General features: G+C 43.9%; 1 protein-coding gene across 1 annotated transcript; it reads left to right on the plus strand.

Moving 5' to 3' along the window:
- The first annotated feature begins 11,152 nt into the window (after positions 1-11,152).
- Positions 11,153-13,509, plus strand: LOC112071252 (wnt inhibitory factor 1-like). Its single transcript, XM_024138719.2, has 5 exons — positions 11,153-11,512; positions 11,700-11,795; positions 12,047-12,151; positions 12,438-12,533; positions 13,174-13,509. Exons 1-5 carry the CDS (start codon positions 11,272-11,274, stop codon positions 13,284-13,286), a joined length of 651 nt encoding a protein of 216 aa, XP_023994487.1. The 5' UTR covers positions 11,153-11,271; the 3' UTR covers positions 13,287-13,509.
- Positions 13,510-13,631: the final 122 nt, after the last annotated feature.

Below are 13,631 nucleotides of genomic sequence, written 5' to 3' on the forward strand. Positions count from 1 at the left end.
ATAGGCCTATGTATTTCAATCATATTGAAATCAAGTTCATGTTCAATCAATTGAGTATTATTTTGCTAATTGAAGGCTACTGTCTCAATATACTGTCTCAATAATATATTTTTGCCTCAATATATCTCATGATGTGTAACAACATGTTCGCGACTCGTAAGCTGAAGTTCCATCCATATTGGGAAACCGGGTCCAGACACAGATAAAATGCAGTCACGTGCTGTGCTCACTGGCACCATTTATAACCACCAACTCTGAGGGAGATTGAGTTTTACTGTGTTCAGAGTGTATTGAAACAAACAGCCAAGATTCTGAGCTATTTGTAATGGTGTGCAGGCTACTGTGTTTCCTCAGCATGATACAAGACATCTGGAAAGTAAAGTAGACTGTGTGAGGATGTGAATCTGGTTTCAGACTTCTGGGTTAAGCAGTTCATGCAATGTTCACAAAATTGAGTTTGCGGAAATATGGTTGTTCTTCAGGGAGATAATGTGCAAATGGTGAAAGTAACATGATGCTTTTACAGCCATTGAGGAAGTACATTAACCCAGGGATGTATGGATGCCAGGGCATGGGTTCATGTTTCAGGGATGTATGGATGCCAGGGCATGGGTTCATGTTTCAGGGATGTATGGATGCCAGGGGGCATGGGTTCATGTTTCAGGGATGTATGGATGCCAGGGCATGGGTTCATGTTTCAGGGATGTATGGATGCCAGGGCTGGGTTCATGTTTCAGGGATGTATGGATGCCAGGGCATGGGTTCATGTTTCAGGGATGTATGGATGCCAGGGCATGGGTTCATGTTTCAGGGATGTTATGGATGCCAGGGCAATGGGTTCCATGTTCAGGGAGTGTATGGATGCCAGGGCATGGGTTCATGTTTCAGGGATGTATGGATGCAGGGCATGGGTTCATGTTCAGGGATGTATGGATGCCAGGATGGGTTCATGTTCAGGGATGTATGGATGCCAGGGCTGGTGTTCATGGGTTTCAGGGATGTATGGATGCCAGGGCATGGGTTCATGTTTCAGGGATGTATGGATGCCAGGGCATGGGTTCATGTTTCAGGGATGTATGGAAGCCAGGGCTGGGTTCATGTTTCAGCAGGATGTATGGATGCCCAGGCAATGGGTTCATGTTTCAGGGATGTATGGATGCCAGGGCATGGGTTCATGTTTCAGGGATGTATGGATGCCAGGGCATGGGTTCATGTTTCAGGGATGTAGCCTAGACAAACGACAAGTATGTGAAATAATTATCTATATACAATTGTGTTTCTACAAACAACCCTAAATATCATAGCACACCGAAAAGGACATTTAGATATCAGTGTAAGGTAGGCTAGGAAGTTAGAAAGGGGAGCAGACTAGACTAGTTTGGTTGTGTAAATGTAATCTCCTTCCCCATAGATCATATATACTTTCCCTTTTCCAGATGTAAGGAAATGACTTTTCCAGGTGCGCTGTCGATGGACTTCCATTACAGAGAAATCCAACAACACATTTATGTTCTACCTCTAGCCTATTCTCCCTTCCATGATCAAATCAAATCAAATGTTAATTGTCACATGTGCCGGATACAACAGTGTCGAGGTAAATGGTGTCGAGGTAATTGAGGTAATATGTACATGTAGGTAGAGTTATTAAACTGACTATGTATAGATAACAGAGAGTAGCAGCAGCGTAGAATTGGGGGAGGGGGGGTGCATGCAAATAGTCTGGGTAGCCATTTGATTAGCTGTACAGGAGTCTTATGGCTTGGGGGTAGAAGCTGTTTAGTAGCCTCTTGGATCTAGACTTGTGCTCCGGTACCGGTGCCGTGCGGTAGCAGAGAGAACAGTCTATGACTAGGGTGGCTGGAGTCTCTGACAATTTTTAGGGCCTTCCTCTGACACCGCCTGGTATAGAGGTCCTGGATGGCAGGAAGCTTGGCCCCGGTGATGTACTGGGCCATACACACTACCCTCTGTAGTGCCTTGCGGTCGGAGACCGAACAGTTGCCATACCAGGCCATGATGCAGACCCGTCAGGATGCTCTCGATGGTGCAGCTGTAAAACCTTTTGAGGATCTGAGGACACATGCCAAATATTTTCAGCCTCCTGAGGGGGAATAGGTTTTGTCGTGCCCTCTTCACGACTGTCTTGTTGTGCTTGGACCATGTTAGTTTGTTGGTGATGTGGACACCAAGGAACTTGAAGCTCTCAACCTGCTCCACTACAGCCCCTTCGATGAGAATGGTCCTCTTTTTCCTGTAGTCCACAATCATCTCCTTTGTCTTGATCACGTTGAGGGAGAGGTTGTTGTCCTTGCACCACACGGTCAGGTCTCTGACCTCCTCCCTATTAGGCTGTCTTATCGTTGTTGTGATCAGGCCTACCACTGTTGTGTGGATCAGCGTGGCGGATGTGTTGTTACCTACCCTTACCACCTGGGGCGGCCCGTCAGGAAGTCCAGCATCCAGTTGCAGAGGAGGTGTTTAGATCCAGGGTACTTAGCTTAGTGATGAGCTTTGAGGCACTATGGTGTTGAACGCTGAGCTGTAGTCCATGAACAGCATATCTCACATAGGTTGTCCTTTGGTCCAGATGTGAGACGGCGCAGTGTGGAGTGCCAATAGAGATTGGCATCATTTGTGATCTGTGTGGTGCGGTATGCAAATTGGAGTGGGTCTAGGGTTTCTGGGATAATGGTGTTGATGTGAGCCATAAACAGCCTTTCAAAGCATTCATCGCTACAGACGTGAGTGCTACGGGTCGGTAGTCATTTAGGCAGTACTTAGTGTTCTTGACACAGGGACTATGGTGGTCTGCTTGAAACATGTTGGTATACAGACTCAGATAGGGAGAGGTTGAAAATGTCAGTGAAGACACTGTCAGTTGGTCAGCAATGGAGAAATATAGTTACCTAGTACAACCTAAAAGGGTTCTTCGGCCTTTGAATAACCTTTTTGGTTCCAGGTATAACCTATTGGTTCCATGTAGAATCCTATTTCCAGAGGGTACTAAATTTAACCCAAAAGAGTTCTACCTGGAACCAAAAAGGTTATTCCTGGAACCAAAAGGGTCCCCAATGGGGAACCGATTTTTCTAAGAGTGTACCTACCATTGTGAATTAGGTCTACTTCAAGCTCAGCAGACTATACTTTACAGGCTATAGCCTACATTAGGCTACATTCTGACTAATAACTATCACATCATGCATAGAACGTAATAATGAAGCATTGATAACTTGTAAACTTTTATTTTATTTTTATTTCACCTTATTTATCCAGATAGGCTAGTTGAGAACAAGTTCTAATTTACAACTGGACCTGGCCATGATAAAGCAAAGCAGTGCGACACAAACAACAACAACAGAGTTACACATGGAATAACAAACATACAGTCAATAACACAATAGAAAAAAAAGTCTATATACAGTGTGTGCAAATGAGGTAAGATAAGGGAGTAAGGCAATAAATAGGCCAATAGTGGCGAAATAATTACAATTTAGCAATTAAACACTGGAGTCATAGATGTGCAGAAGATGAATGTGCAAGTAGAGATACTGGGGTGCAAGGAGCAAACAAAATATATATAACAGTATGGGTGAGGTAGTTGGATGGGCTATTTACAGATGGGCTATGTACAGCTGCAGTGATCTGTGAGCTGCTCTGACATCTGGCGCTTAAAGCTAGTGAGGGAGATATACGTCTCCAGCTTCAGTGATTTTTGCAATTCGTTCCAGTCATTGGCAGCAGAGAACTGGAAGGAAAGGCGACCAAAGGAGGAATTGGCTTTGGGGGTGACCAGTGAAATATACCTGCTGGAGCACGTGCTACGGGTGGGTGCTGCTATGGTGACCAGTGAGCTGAGATAAGGCGGTGCTTTACCTAGCAAAGACTTCTAGATGACCTGGAGCCAGTGGGTTTGGCGACGAGTATGAAGTGAGGGCCAGCCAACGAGAGCATACAGGTCGCAGGGGTGGGTAGTATATGGGGCTTTGTTGACAAAACTTCTATTGAAGTCTATCATGTGAACACGTTAGCCAGGTTGCAGCCTCTGTTCAGCTATTACATTCCACTCCTTGCCACTTGTCATTTGCCAAAGAGACCGGCCTTTCGGCAATCTTCAAATATGAACATTCTATCATTAATGAGCTCGAGGAGATCAGAGGATTTGATCCTGATTCGATAACCCTCACAGCTATCCAATCATAATGTTCATACAAATTAGATTGCATTTTTAAAACTTAATTCATACATTTGATTGGAAACATAACATTCAGCATTCTGACATAATTAATTGAATTGTAAACATAAACATTTGGCGCGGGAGAACATAGTATTCCTGTTCATTGCTTTTTTACCACCAGCCAATGTGATCACATCACACCAGAGAAGCTTCCCCACCACTKCCRCACCACTGTGAACAYTGTAGCATATTTTATATCCAGCAAGCAAGAGCAAGGTGCTTCTTTGTCGAATATATGTTTTAATTGCTCAAAATAGGTGACCAAACTACATTAAGTGTACAAAACATTAGGAACATCTGCTCTATCCGTGACRTAGACTGACCAGGTGAATCCAGGTGAAAGCTATGATCCCTTATTGATGTCACCTGTTAAATCCACTTCAATCAGTGTAGATGAAGGGGCGGAGACAGGTTAAAGAAGGATTTTTATGCCTTTAAACAATTGAGGCATTGATTGTGTACGTGTGCAATTCAGAGAGGGTGAATGGGCAAGACAAAAGATGTAAGTGCCTTTAAAAGCGGTATGGTAATAGGTGCCAGGCCAACCGGTTTGATTGTGTCAAGAACTGCAACGCTGCTGGGTCAACAGTTTCGCATATGTATYAAGAATGGTCCACCACCCAACGGACATCCATCCAACTTGACACAACTGTGGGAAGCATTGGAGTCAACATGGGCCAGCATCCCTGTGGAACGCTTTCGACATCTTGTACAGTTCATACCCCGACGAATTGAGGCTGTTCTGCGGGCATAAGGGGATGCAACTCAACATTACGAAGGTGTTCCTAATGTTTTGTACACTCAGTGTATTGGGACACACATTGGGCTAGACTACTGGTTCAAGAGTTATAAGAGGAATAGAGAGAGGATGGGTGTAAGAGAGGCCAGTGGAGATGCCAGCGGAGATGCATGAATTGCACAATAATATTTTTGTCTGGCACACGTTTTGTGCCAATGAACTGAAGTTGAACATCACCAAATGCGTCAGTGTAATTAAATGTGCAATAAAAAAAAGTATAATGCCTAGGCCTATTTCATTAAACCCTGGCTGTTTATGTAGGAAACTGACAGGAGTGTCAAGGAGTGGAATGTAAGCTAAAAAGACTGGTACACAGACTATGAACACGTGACATAGTAGCTATAAGTATTAAAATGTTTGTGTGAACTGGAAAAGGACCACTACTGACTGGGTTTCTCTAACATCAAGGAAGTCCCTTGTTGACCTTTCACATTAGCTGGAAAAGTCCCGACAGAGTTCAGAGACAGCTGTCAATAAATTGAATGGCAGGCATTCCTCTCTGCAGAACGACTTAGCCCAGAGAGACCGAGAGGAAATTGAGGCCACCTTCAAACTTCCCAATCCCACCCTGTCCTCACCTATGTGAAGCTTGCCACAATAACTATTAGCCACAATAATGGAATTTACGAGTTGCCTTCAAAAGAAAAGTCCCGCAATGAAAGTGACGCAAACGGATACAAATAGTGGAACTATGCCATATTTGGACTAGATAATGCTAAACAAGCATGGCTTGTGGTAATATAATATATATTTTTTTATAATAATTCAATAAATGTTTAAATAAATACAAAAAAAAATATTAAATCCCACTGTGGATGTGTTAGACTGCATAATTGCATTTGGGGCATACATACAGTATATGCACTGTACAGCCTTACATATGGAGTGTGCACTGTCTGTGCACCCATGGAATGGGGTCTCAGCCTATTCAGTGACACCCACAGATTACAACTCAGTACAGTTTACACAAACATTAGCGTCAGAGCTCTTATTGTCATTGGTGATCAGTCCTTCTACCGTTGTGTCATCAGCAAACTTGATGATGGTGTTGGAGTMAAAAATATTAGCGTCTTATTGCAGGACTTTGACTGTGGCAAATGACCTCCTCAGTCAAACCATAGTGCGTAATGAACATTCATTCATATTGGACTGTACAGCCTTAACTGAATTTCAGTATCAGCCTACTCAGTGACACCCACAGATTACAACTGTAGAGTTAACACATATATTAAAAATCGAATCAAATGTTATTTGTCACATGCTTCATAAACAACAGGTGTAGACTAACAGTGAAATGCAGAGTTAAAGATWWAAWAAAAAATTGTGACATGAGGAATAAATACAGAGTGAATAACAATGACAAGTAAAAATAACAGGGCTATATACGGGAAGTACCAGTACCGAGTCGGAGTGCAGGGGTACAAGGTAATTGAGGTAGCTATGTGTATATAAGTAGGGTTACTGTAAAGTGACTAGGCAACAGTATAGAATAACAGACAGTAGCGGCAGCAGGCAGCCATTTGATTAGCTACAGTGTCAAGAAAAAGTATGTTAACCCTTTGGAATTACCTGGATTTCTGCATAAATTGGTCATAAAATGTGTTCTGATCTTCGTCTAAGTCACAACAATAGACAAACACAGTATGTTTAAACTAATAACACACAAATTATTGTATTTTTCTTGCCTATACTGAATACAACATTTAAACTTTCACAGTGTAGGTTGGAAAAAGTATGTTAACCCCTAGACTAATGACTTCACTAATTAGAATCAGGAGTCAGCTAACCTGGAGTCCCATCAATGAGACGAGATTGGAGATGTTGGTTAGAGCTGCCCTGCCCTGTAAAAAACACTCACAAAATTTGAGTTTGCTATTCACAAGAAGCATTGYYTGATSWGAACCATGCCTTACACAAAAGAGATCTCAAAAAACCTAAGATTAAGATTTGTTGACTTGCATAAAGCTGGAAATGGTTATAAAAGTATCTCTAAAAGCCTTGATGTCCACGGTAAGACAAATTGTCTATAAATGGATAAAGTTCAGCACTGTTGCTACTCTCCCTATCAGTGGCCGTCCTGCAAAGATGACTGCAAGAGCACAGCGCAGAATGCTCAATGAGGATAAGAACAATCCTAGAGTGTCAGCTAAAGACTTACAGARATCTCTGGAACATGCTATCATCTCTGTTGACGAGATTACGATACGTAAAACACTAAACAAGAATGGTGTTCATGGGAGGACACCACAGAAGAAGCCACTGCTGTCCAAAATAAACATTGCTGCACATCTGACGTTCGCAAAAGAGCACCTGGATGTTCCACAGCGCTACTGGCAAAATATTCTGTAGACAGATTAAACTAAAGTTGAGTTGTTTGGAAGGAACACACAACACTATATGTGGAGAAAAAAAGGTACAGCACACCAACATCAAAACCTCATCCCCACTGTAAAGTATGGTGGAGGGAGCATCATGGTTTGGGGCTGCTTTGCTGCCTCTGGGCCTGGACAGCTTGCTATCATCGACGGAAAAATGAATTCCCAAGTTTATCAAGACATTTTGCAGGAAAATGTAAGGCTATCTGTTAAAGCAAATTGAAGCTCAACAGAAGTTGGGTGATGCAACAGAACAACGACAAAAAACACAGAAGTAAATCAACAACAGAATTGCTTTCACAGAAGAAAATACACCTTCTGGAGTGGCCCAGTCAGAGTCCTGACCTCAACCCGATTGAGATGCTGTGGCATGACCTCAAGAGAGTGGTTCACACCAGACATCCCAAGAATATTGTTGAACTGATACAGTTTTGTAAAGAGGAATGGTCCAAAATTCCTCCTGACCATTGTACAGGTCTGATCCACAACCACAGAAAATGTTTGGTTGAGGTTATTGCTGCAAAAAGGAGGGCCAACCAGTTATTAAATCCAAGGGTCCACATACTTTGTCCACCCTGCACTGTGAATGTTTACACAATGTGTTCAATAAAGACATGAAAACATATAATTGTTTGTGTGTTATTAGTTTATTAGTTCTGTGCTTGTCTATTGTTGTGACTTAGATGAAGATCAGATCAAATTTTATGACAAATATATGTAGAAATCCAGGTAATTATAATGGATTCACATGCTTTATCTTGCCACTGTATTTAGTAGTCTTGTTTAGCAGTCTTATGGCTTGGGGGTAGAAGCTGTTCAGGGTCCTCCTCTCCACCCTCTCAGAGCTGGGCATCTCAGGTTCTGCACACTTTTTAATTGCATCCTACCTAGCAGGACGCTCCTACCAGGTGACGTGGAGAGGATCTGTGACTGCACCATGTACTCTCACTACTGGTGTCCTCCAGGGCTCGGTTCTAGGACCTCTCCTCTTCTCTCTATACACCAAGTCACTCAGCTCTGTCATGTCCTCACATGCTCTCTCCTATCATTTCTATGCAGATGACACAACTATCTTTCTCCTTCCCCCCTTCTGACACCCAGGTGGCAACACGCATCTTTGCGTGCCTGGCAGATATCTCAGCTTGGATGTCGGCCCACCACCTCAAGCTCTTCCTCCAGGGGAAGGTCTGCCCGCTCCAAGACTTCTCCATCATGGTTGATAACTCCATGGTGTCCCCCTCCTAGAGCTCAAAGAGCCTTGGTGTGACCTAGGACCACACCCTGTCCGTCTCTGCAAACATCAAAGCAGTGACACACTCCTGCAGGATCATGCAGCCGAGACCAATGTAACAGTATAACTTTAGTCCGTCCCCTCGCCCCGACCCGGGTGCGAACCAGGGACCCTCTGCACACATCAACAACAGTCACCCACGAAGCATCATTACTCATCGCTCCACAAAAGCCGCGGCCCTTGCAGAGCAAGGGGAACCACTACTTCAAGGTCTCAAAGCGAGTGACGTCACCGATTGAAACGCTATTAGCGCGCACCACCGCTTACTAGCTAGCCTTTTCACATCGGTTACACTCACTTCCCTTTCGACCTCCTCCTTTTCCTCAGCAACCAGTGATCCGGGTCAACAGCACCAATGTAATAGTATAACTTTAGTCCGTCCCCTCGCGAACCAGGGACCCTCTGCACACATCAACAACAGTCACCCACGAAGCATCGTTACACATCGCTCCACAAAAGCCCCTTGCAGAGCAAGGGGAACCACTACTTCAAGGTCTCAAAGCAAGTGACGTCACCGATTGAAACGCTATTAGCGCGCACCACCGCTAACTAGCTAGCCATTTCACATCGGTTACACTCAACAACATCCGTAGAGTATGATCCTACCTCATACARGAAGCGGCGCAGGTCCTAATCCAGGCACTTGTCGCCTCCCTTCTGGACTACTGCAACTCGCTGTTGGCTGGACCCTCCGTTTTTGCCATGAAACCTCTGCAACTTATCCAGAACACTGCAGCACACCTGGTGTTCAACCTTCTCAAGTCCACCATGACACYTTGCTCCTCTGCACACCCCACTGGCTTCCAGCTGAAGCTCGCATCCACTACAAGACCATGGTACTTGCCTACGGAGCAGCAAGAGGAACTGCTCCTCCCTACCTTCAGGCTATGCTCAACTCCTACACCCCAACAGAGTACTCCGTTCTGCCACCTCTGGTCKCTTGGCCCTCTCACCCCTATGGGAGGGCAACTCCCGCTCACCCCAGTCCAAGCTCTTCTCTGTGCTGGCACCCCAATGGTGGAATCAGCTTAACCCTGAAGCTAGGATAGCAGAGTCCCTGCCCATCTCCCAAAAACATCTGAAACCCTACCTATTCGAAGAGTTTCTTAAATAATCCCACAGCAACCCCCTCCTCGCCCCCCAACACAAAAAGCCCTTGCACTTGACTTTCTTCCCCCTTACTAGCTCTGACTTTCCTGATAGCTACTTTATTGAGGAAAAATGTACTTACTAAATTACTCAGATGTAAAATGTTTCAGACTTACTGCTTGCAGTGCAGTGTCAGAGAGAACAGTCTATGGCTTTAGTGGCTGGAGTCTTTGACAATTCTTTGGGCCTTCTCCTGACACCGGCTGGTATAGAGGTCCTGGATGGCAGGGAGCTCGGCCCCAGGGATGCACAGGGCCTTACTCACCACYCTCTGTTGTGCCTTGCGTTTGGGTGCATTGCAGTTGACGTTCCAAGCGGTGATGCAGCCAGTCAAGATTCTCTCAAAGGGGCAGCTGTACAACTTTTTGAGGATCTRAGGACCCATACCAAATCTTTTCAGCCTCCTGTGTATGGATCATGTTAATTCCTTACTGATGTGGGTGCAGAGGAACTTGAAACTCTTGACCCACTCCACTACAGCCCCATCGATGTGGATGGGCGTGTGCTCGCACCTCTGTTTCCTGTAGTCCAGGATCAGCTCCTTTGTCTCCCTGACGTTGAGGGAGAGGTTGTTGTCTCTGATCACGTCCCTATAGGCTGCTTCATTGGCGTCGGTGATCAGTCCTACCACCGCCGTGACATCAGCAAACTTGATGATGGTGTTGGAGTCAAAAATATTAGCGTCATAGCTCATATTGCAGGACTTTGACCATGGCAAATCACCTCCCCAGCCAATCTATTGTGTGTATTGAACATTCATATTGAACTGTATAGTCTTACCTATGTAGTGTGCACCCATGAAATGAGGAGGGGATTTGCCGCCATTGGACTCTGGAGCAGTGGAAATATGTTCTCTGGCGTGATGAATCATGCTTCACTATCTGGCAGTCCGAGGACGAATCTGTTTCGTCCATTGGAATCGTTCATCTATAGCAGCAAAAGGTGGACCAACTCCATATTAATGGCCATGATTTTGGAATGAGAGGTTYGGATAGGTGTCCACATTCTTATGCCCCCAATGCAATTATGCTGCCTAATACATCCACAGTCAGATTTCAACAGTTTCTTTTTACTGCATATTGTCAAATTATTGTATTTATTTAAATTTKATAATCAACCTTTTTTTTTWGCATTACCTAGTCCAAATATGTCATGAAAACCACTATTTGTATCCGTTTGCGTCACTTTCAATTAGGGACTTTTATTTGAAAGCCGAACAGCAATATCTACTACTGTTGTTAATCGATATTGTGGCTAGCTTCACATAGGTCCCGTCCTCTCCATACCCTTTCTCTCCGCTGACTAACATCTGCTGTAGTTTCTCTGTTCATCAGTGGGGGCGACGTGGAGAGAAGCCTTGCGGTGTCAATGCTCGAAGGACTTGGTTTCAACCCCAGTTCCCGTTGTCCACTAAGTGAAGAGGATGGTGCTCTCTCGCTGCTGCTTTACCGCGTTGATGAAGGTGGACCTCGCGCTGCTGGCCTGCTCGGTTGCGCTTGTAGGCATCTGCTTAGCGCGCTCGGACGCTCCGCGAGGGGTGGCGGTGCCCTTTGTTTTTGACCTCAAAGCGACGTGCGACCCTCCGTGCCAACATGCTGGCATCTGCATCCGAAACAACACCTGCTTCTGTTCTCGCGGCTATGAGGGAGAGACCTGCCAGTATGGTGATGTTACTTTATATTTGCCTAGAAAGGAAACAGTAAACAAAATATCCAAACTAGAAAAGAAAAGTGATGCATTGAAGAATGTATGAAATATGTATATCATATTATTTTTCACAACATGTATGGAAAGGTTGCATGACTTTACTGAATGAGTGCTGATGAATATATTGTCTGTTGTTTTGAACAGCTAACTGCTACCCCAAATGTAAGAATGGAGGAGAGTGTCTTCGCCCTGGAAAATGCAGATGTCCTTCTGGATTTGGAGGAAAATATTGTCATAAAGGTACTTAACTAATTCTGTTAACCTTCTAGATATACAGTATGTTGGTGCTTGGTTAATGTTACAAATCTGATGAAATATTGTAATAATATATATTTATTGGTAACTACAGTAGGCTAGTACAAGTAACCTAATGTTTTATTTGGATTGAGTGTGGTTTGAAAAGGGTAGGGAGTTAAGTCTTAGTCCTATAGTATAGGTTAGGAGCATGGACATGTAAGTGGATGATTTGATTGCATGTCTGTCTTTTCCAGTGAAATGTGATAGTGGATGCTGGAACGGTGGYGACTGCATCGCTGTGAACGGAGTGGCCAAGTGCATCTGTCCCTCCAGCTGGACTGGCTCCAAATGCCAAGAGGGTTTGTTTACCTCCTAATTAGCCTAATCCACACAKAGGTGAAACCAGCAGTGAGACTGGTTGCTCAGCTGGCCTATTAATCAACAGTAGCTTATTAATCCTCTCTGGAACCCTCTGACAAYTTAATTCAAATGCCAAGATACCTTCACACGTACTAAAACAATAAAAAATAGTTGATTTAATTACTATCGAATGGGACAAAGAAAACACTTCACATGGCCAAAGGTATAATGGTGATTTATTGGTTCCCGGAATGTTGAGAATGCGTTGTTGCGATGTTTCCCCAGCGATCTGTCCCCAGGGGTGCAGGAACGGGGGCAGCTGTGTGGCCCCAGGAATCTGCAGCTGTCCAGAGGGCTGGCTGGGTGGAGCCTGCCACACTGGTGAGTGAGATCTTAAGATAAATGCACTAACTGTAAGTCGCTCTGGATAAGAACGTTTGCTAAATGACTAAAATGTAATGTAAAATCTCACAGATTTGGCACACACACAACCAACATAAACTATACACATTTTCAGACATGCACTTTTTTACTCTCACTCCAACAGACTCACAAACACGGTAAATTATGCACACACTTGCAGACACACTTAMACAGAAACAGGCAACAGGCCAAATAAATGTATAACCCATAACTGGAGCCTAATCACTGATCTGTTCTGGATGTGTGTCAAGTGTGTTAATTTGTAACACACTGACACACTTGGGTCAAACAATAGATAGCAGAGAAGTTAATCAGGCATGCTAAAGAATAACAAATATAAATCAGACTGTCAGAAAATTAAGAAATTGTTAACAGAAGTGTTTTTTATCCTGAAAGAATCTACTGAGTGAGAAACCTGTCAATGTGAGATATCTGTTGAAAATGACTGTTTTGAGATTTTGTTCTCGGAGCTGTTTCCCCAGATGTGAAGAGGCCACCAGACTACATAATGAGCCCTCCTTCCTCTCTTTCTTAATGTAACATCTCTTTTTCTCATTTCCCCCTCCCTCTGTCTCTTTCCCCTCTCTCTATCTTGCAGCTGTGTGTCACCGGCCCTGTCTGAATGGAGGCAAGTGTTTGTCTCCCGATTCGTGCCGCTGTCGCCCTCCTTACTCTGGACCACGCTGTGAGGAGAGGAAAAAGGTGTTTTAACCCTTTAGGGGTCAGAAGTCAAAGAGGGCCAGTCAGAGGCCATGTAGAACTGTATTCATTCCAAATCTGGTGCTTTAGATATCGTCTCTCTGCCTTTTGTAAAAATGTTTTTTTAAAGAACCACAGATTTTTGTGTTAACAATAACATTTGACTGTTAACTTAATATCTACTATACAATTTTGGGTTTGTGCTATATAATGAATAAAATGTGGATAAAAGGTTTATTGTTATTTTCTTATCATGCAGTCAGATGATTTACAGTAAAACAACACTTAGCGAACTGCTTTTACTAACAATATACTGTAGCCAATTAATAGTACAACTGAACTGTTACAAAAGTGTTC

This window comes from Salvelinus sp. IW2-2015, unplaced genomic scaffold (assembly GCF_002910315.2).
Source record: "Salvelinus sp. IW2-2015 unplaced genomic scaffold, ASM291031v2 Un_scaffold1555, whole genome shotgun sequence".
NCBI classification, from domain to species: Eukaryota; Metazoa; Chordata; class Actinopteri; order Salmoniformes; family Salmonidae; genus Salvelinus; species Salvelinus sp. IW2-2015.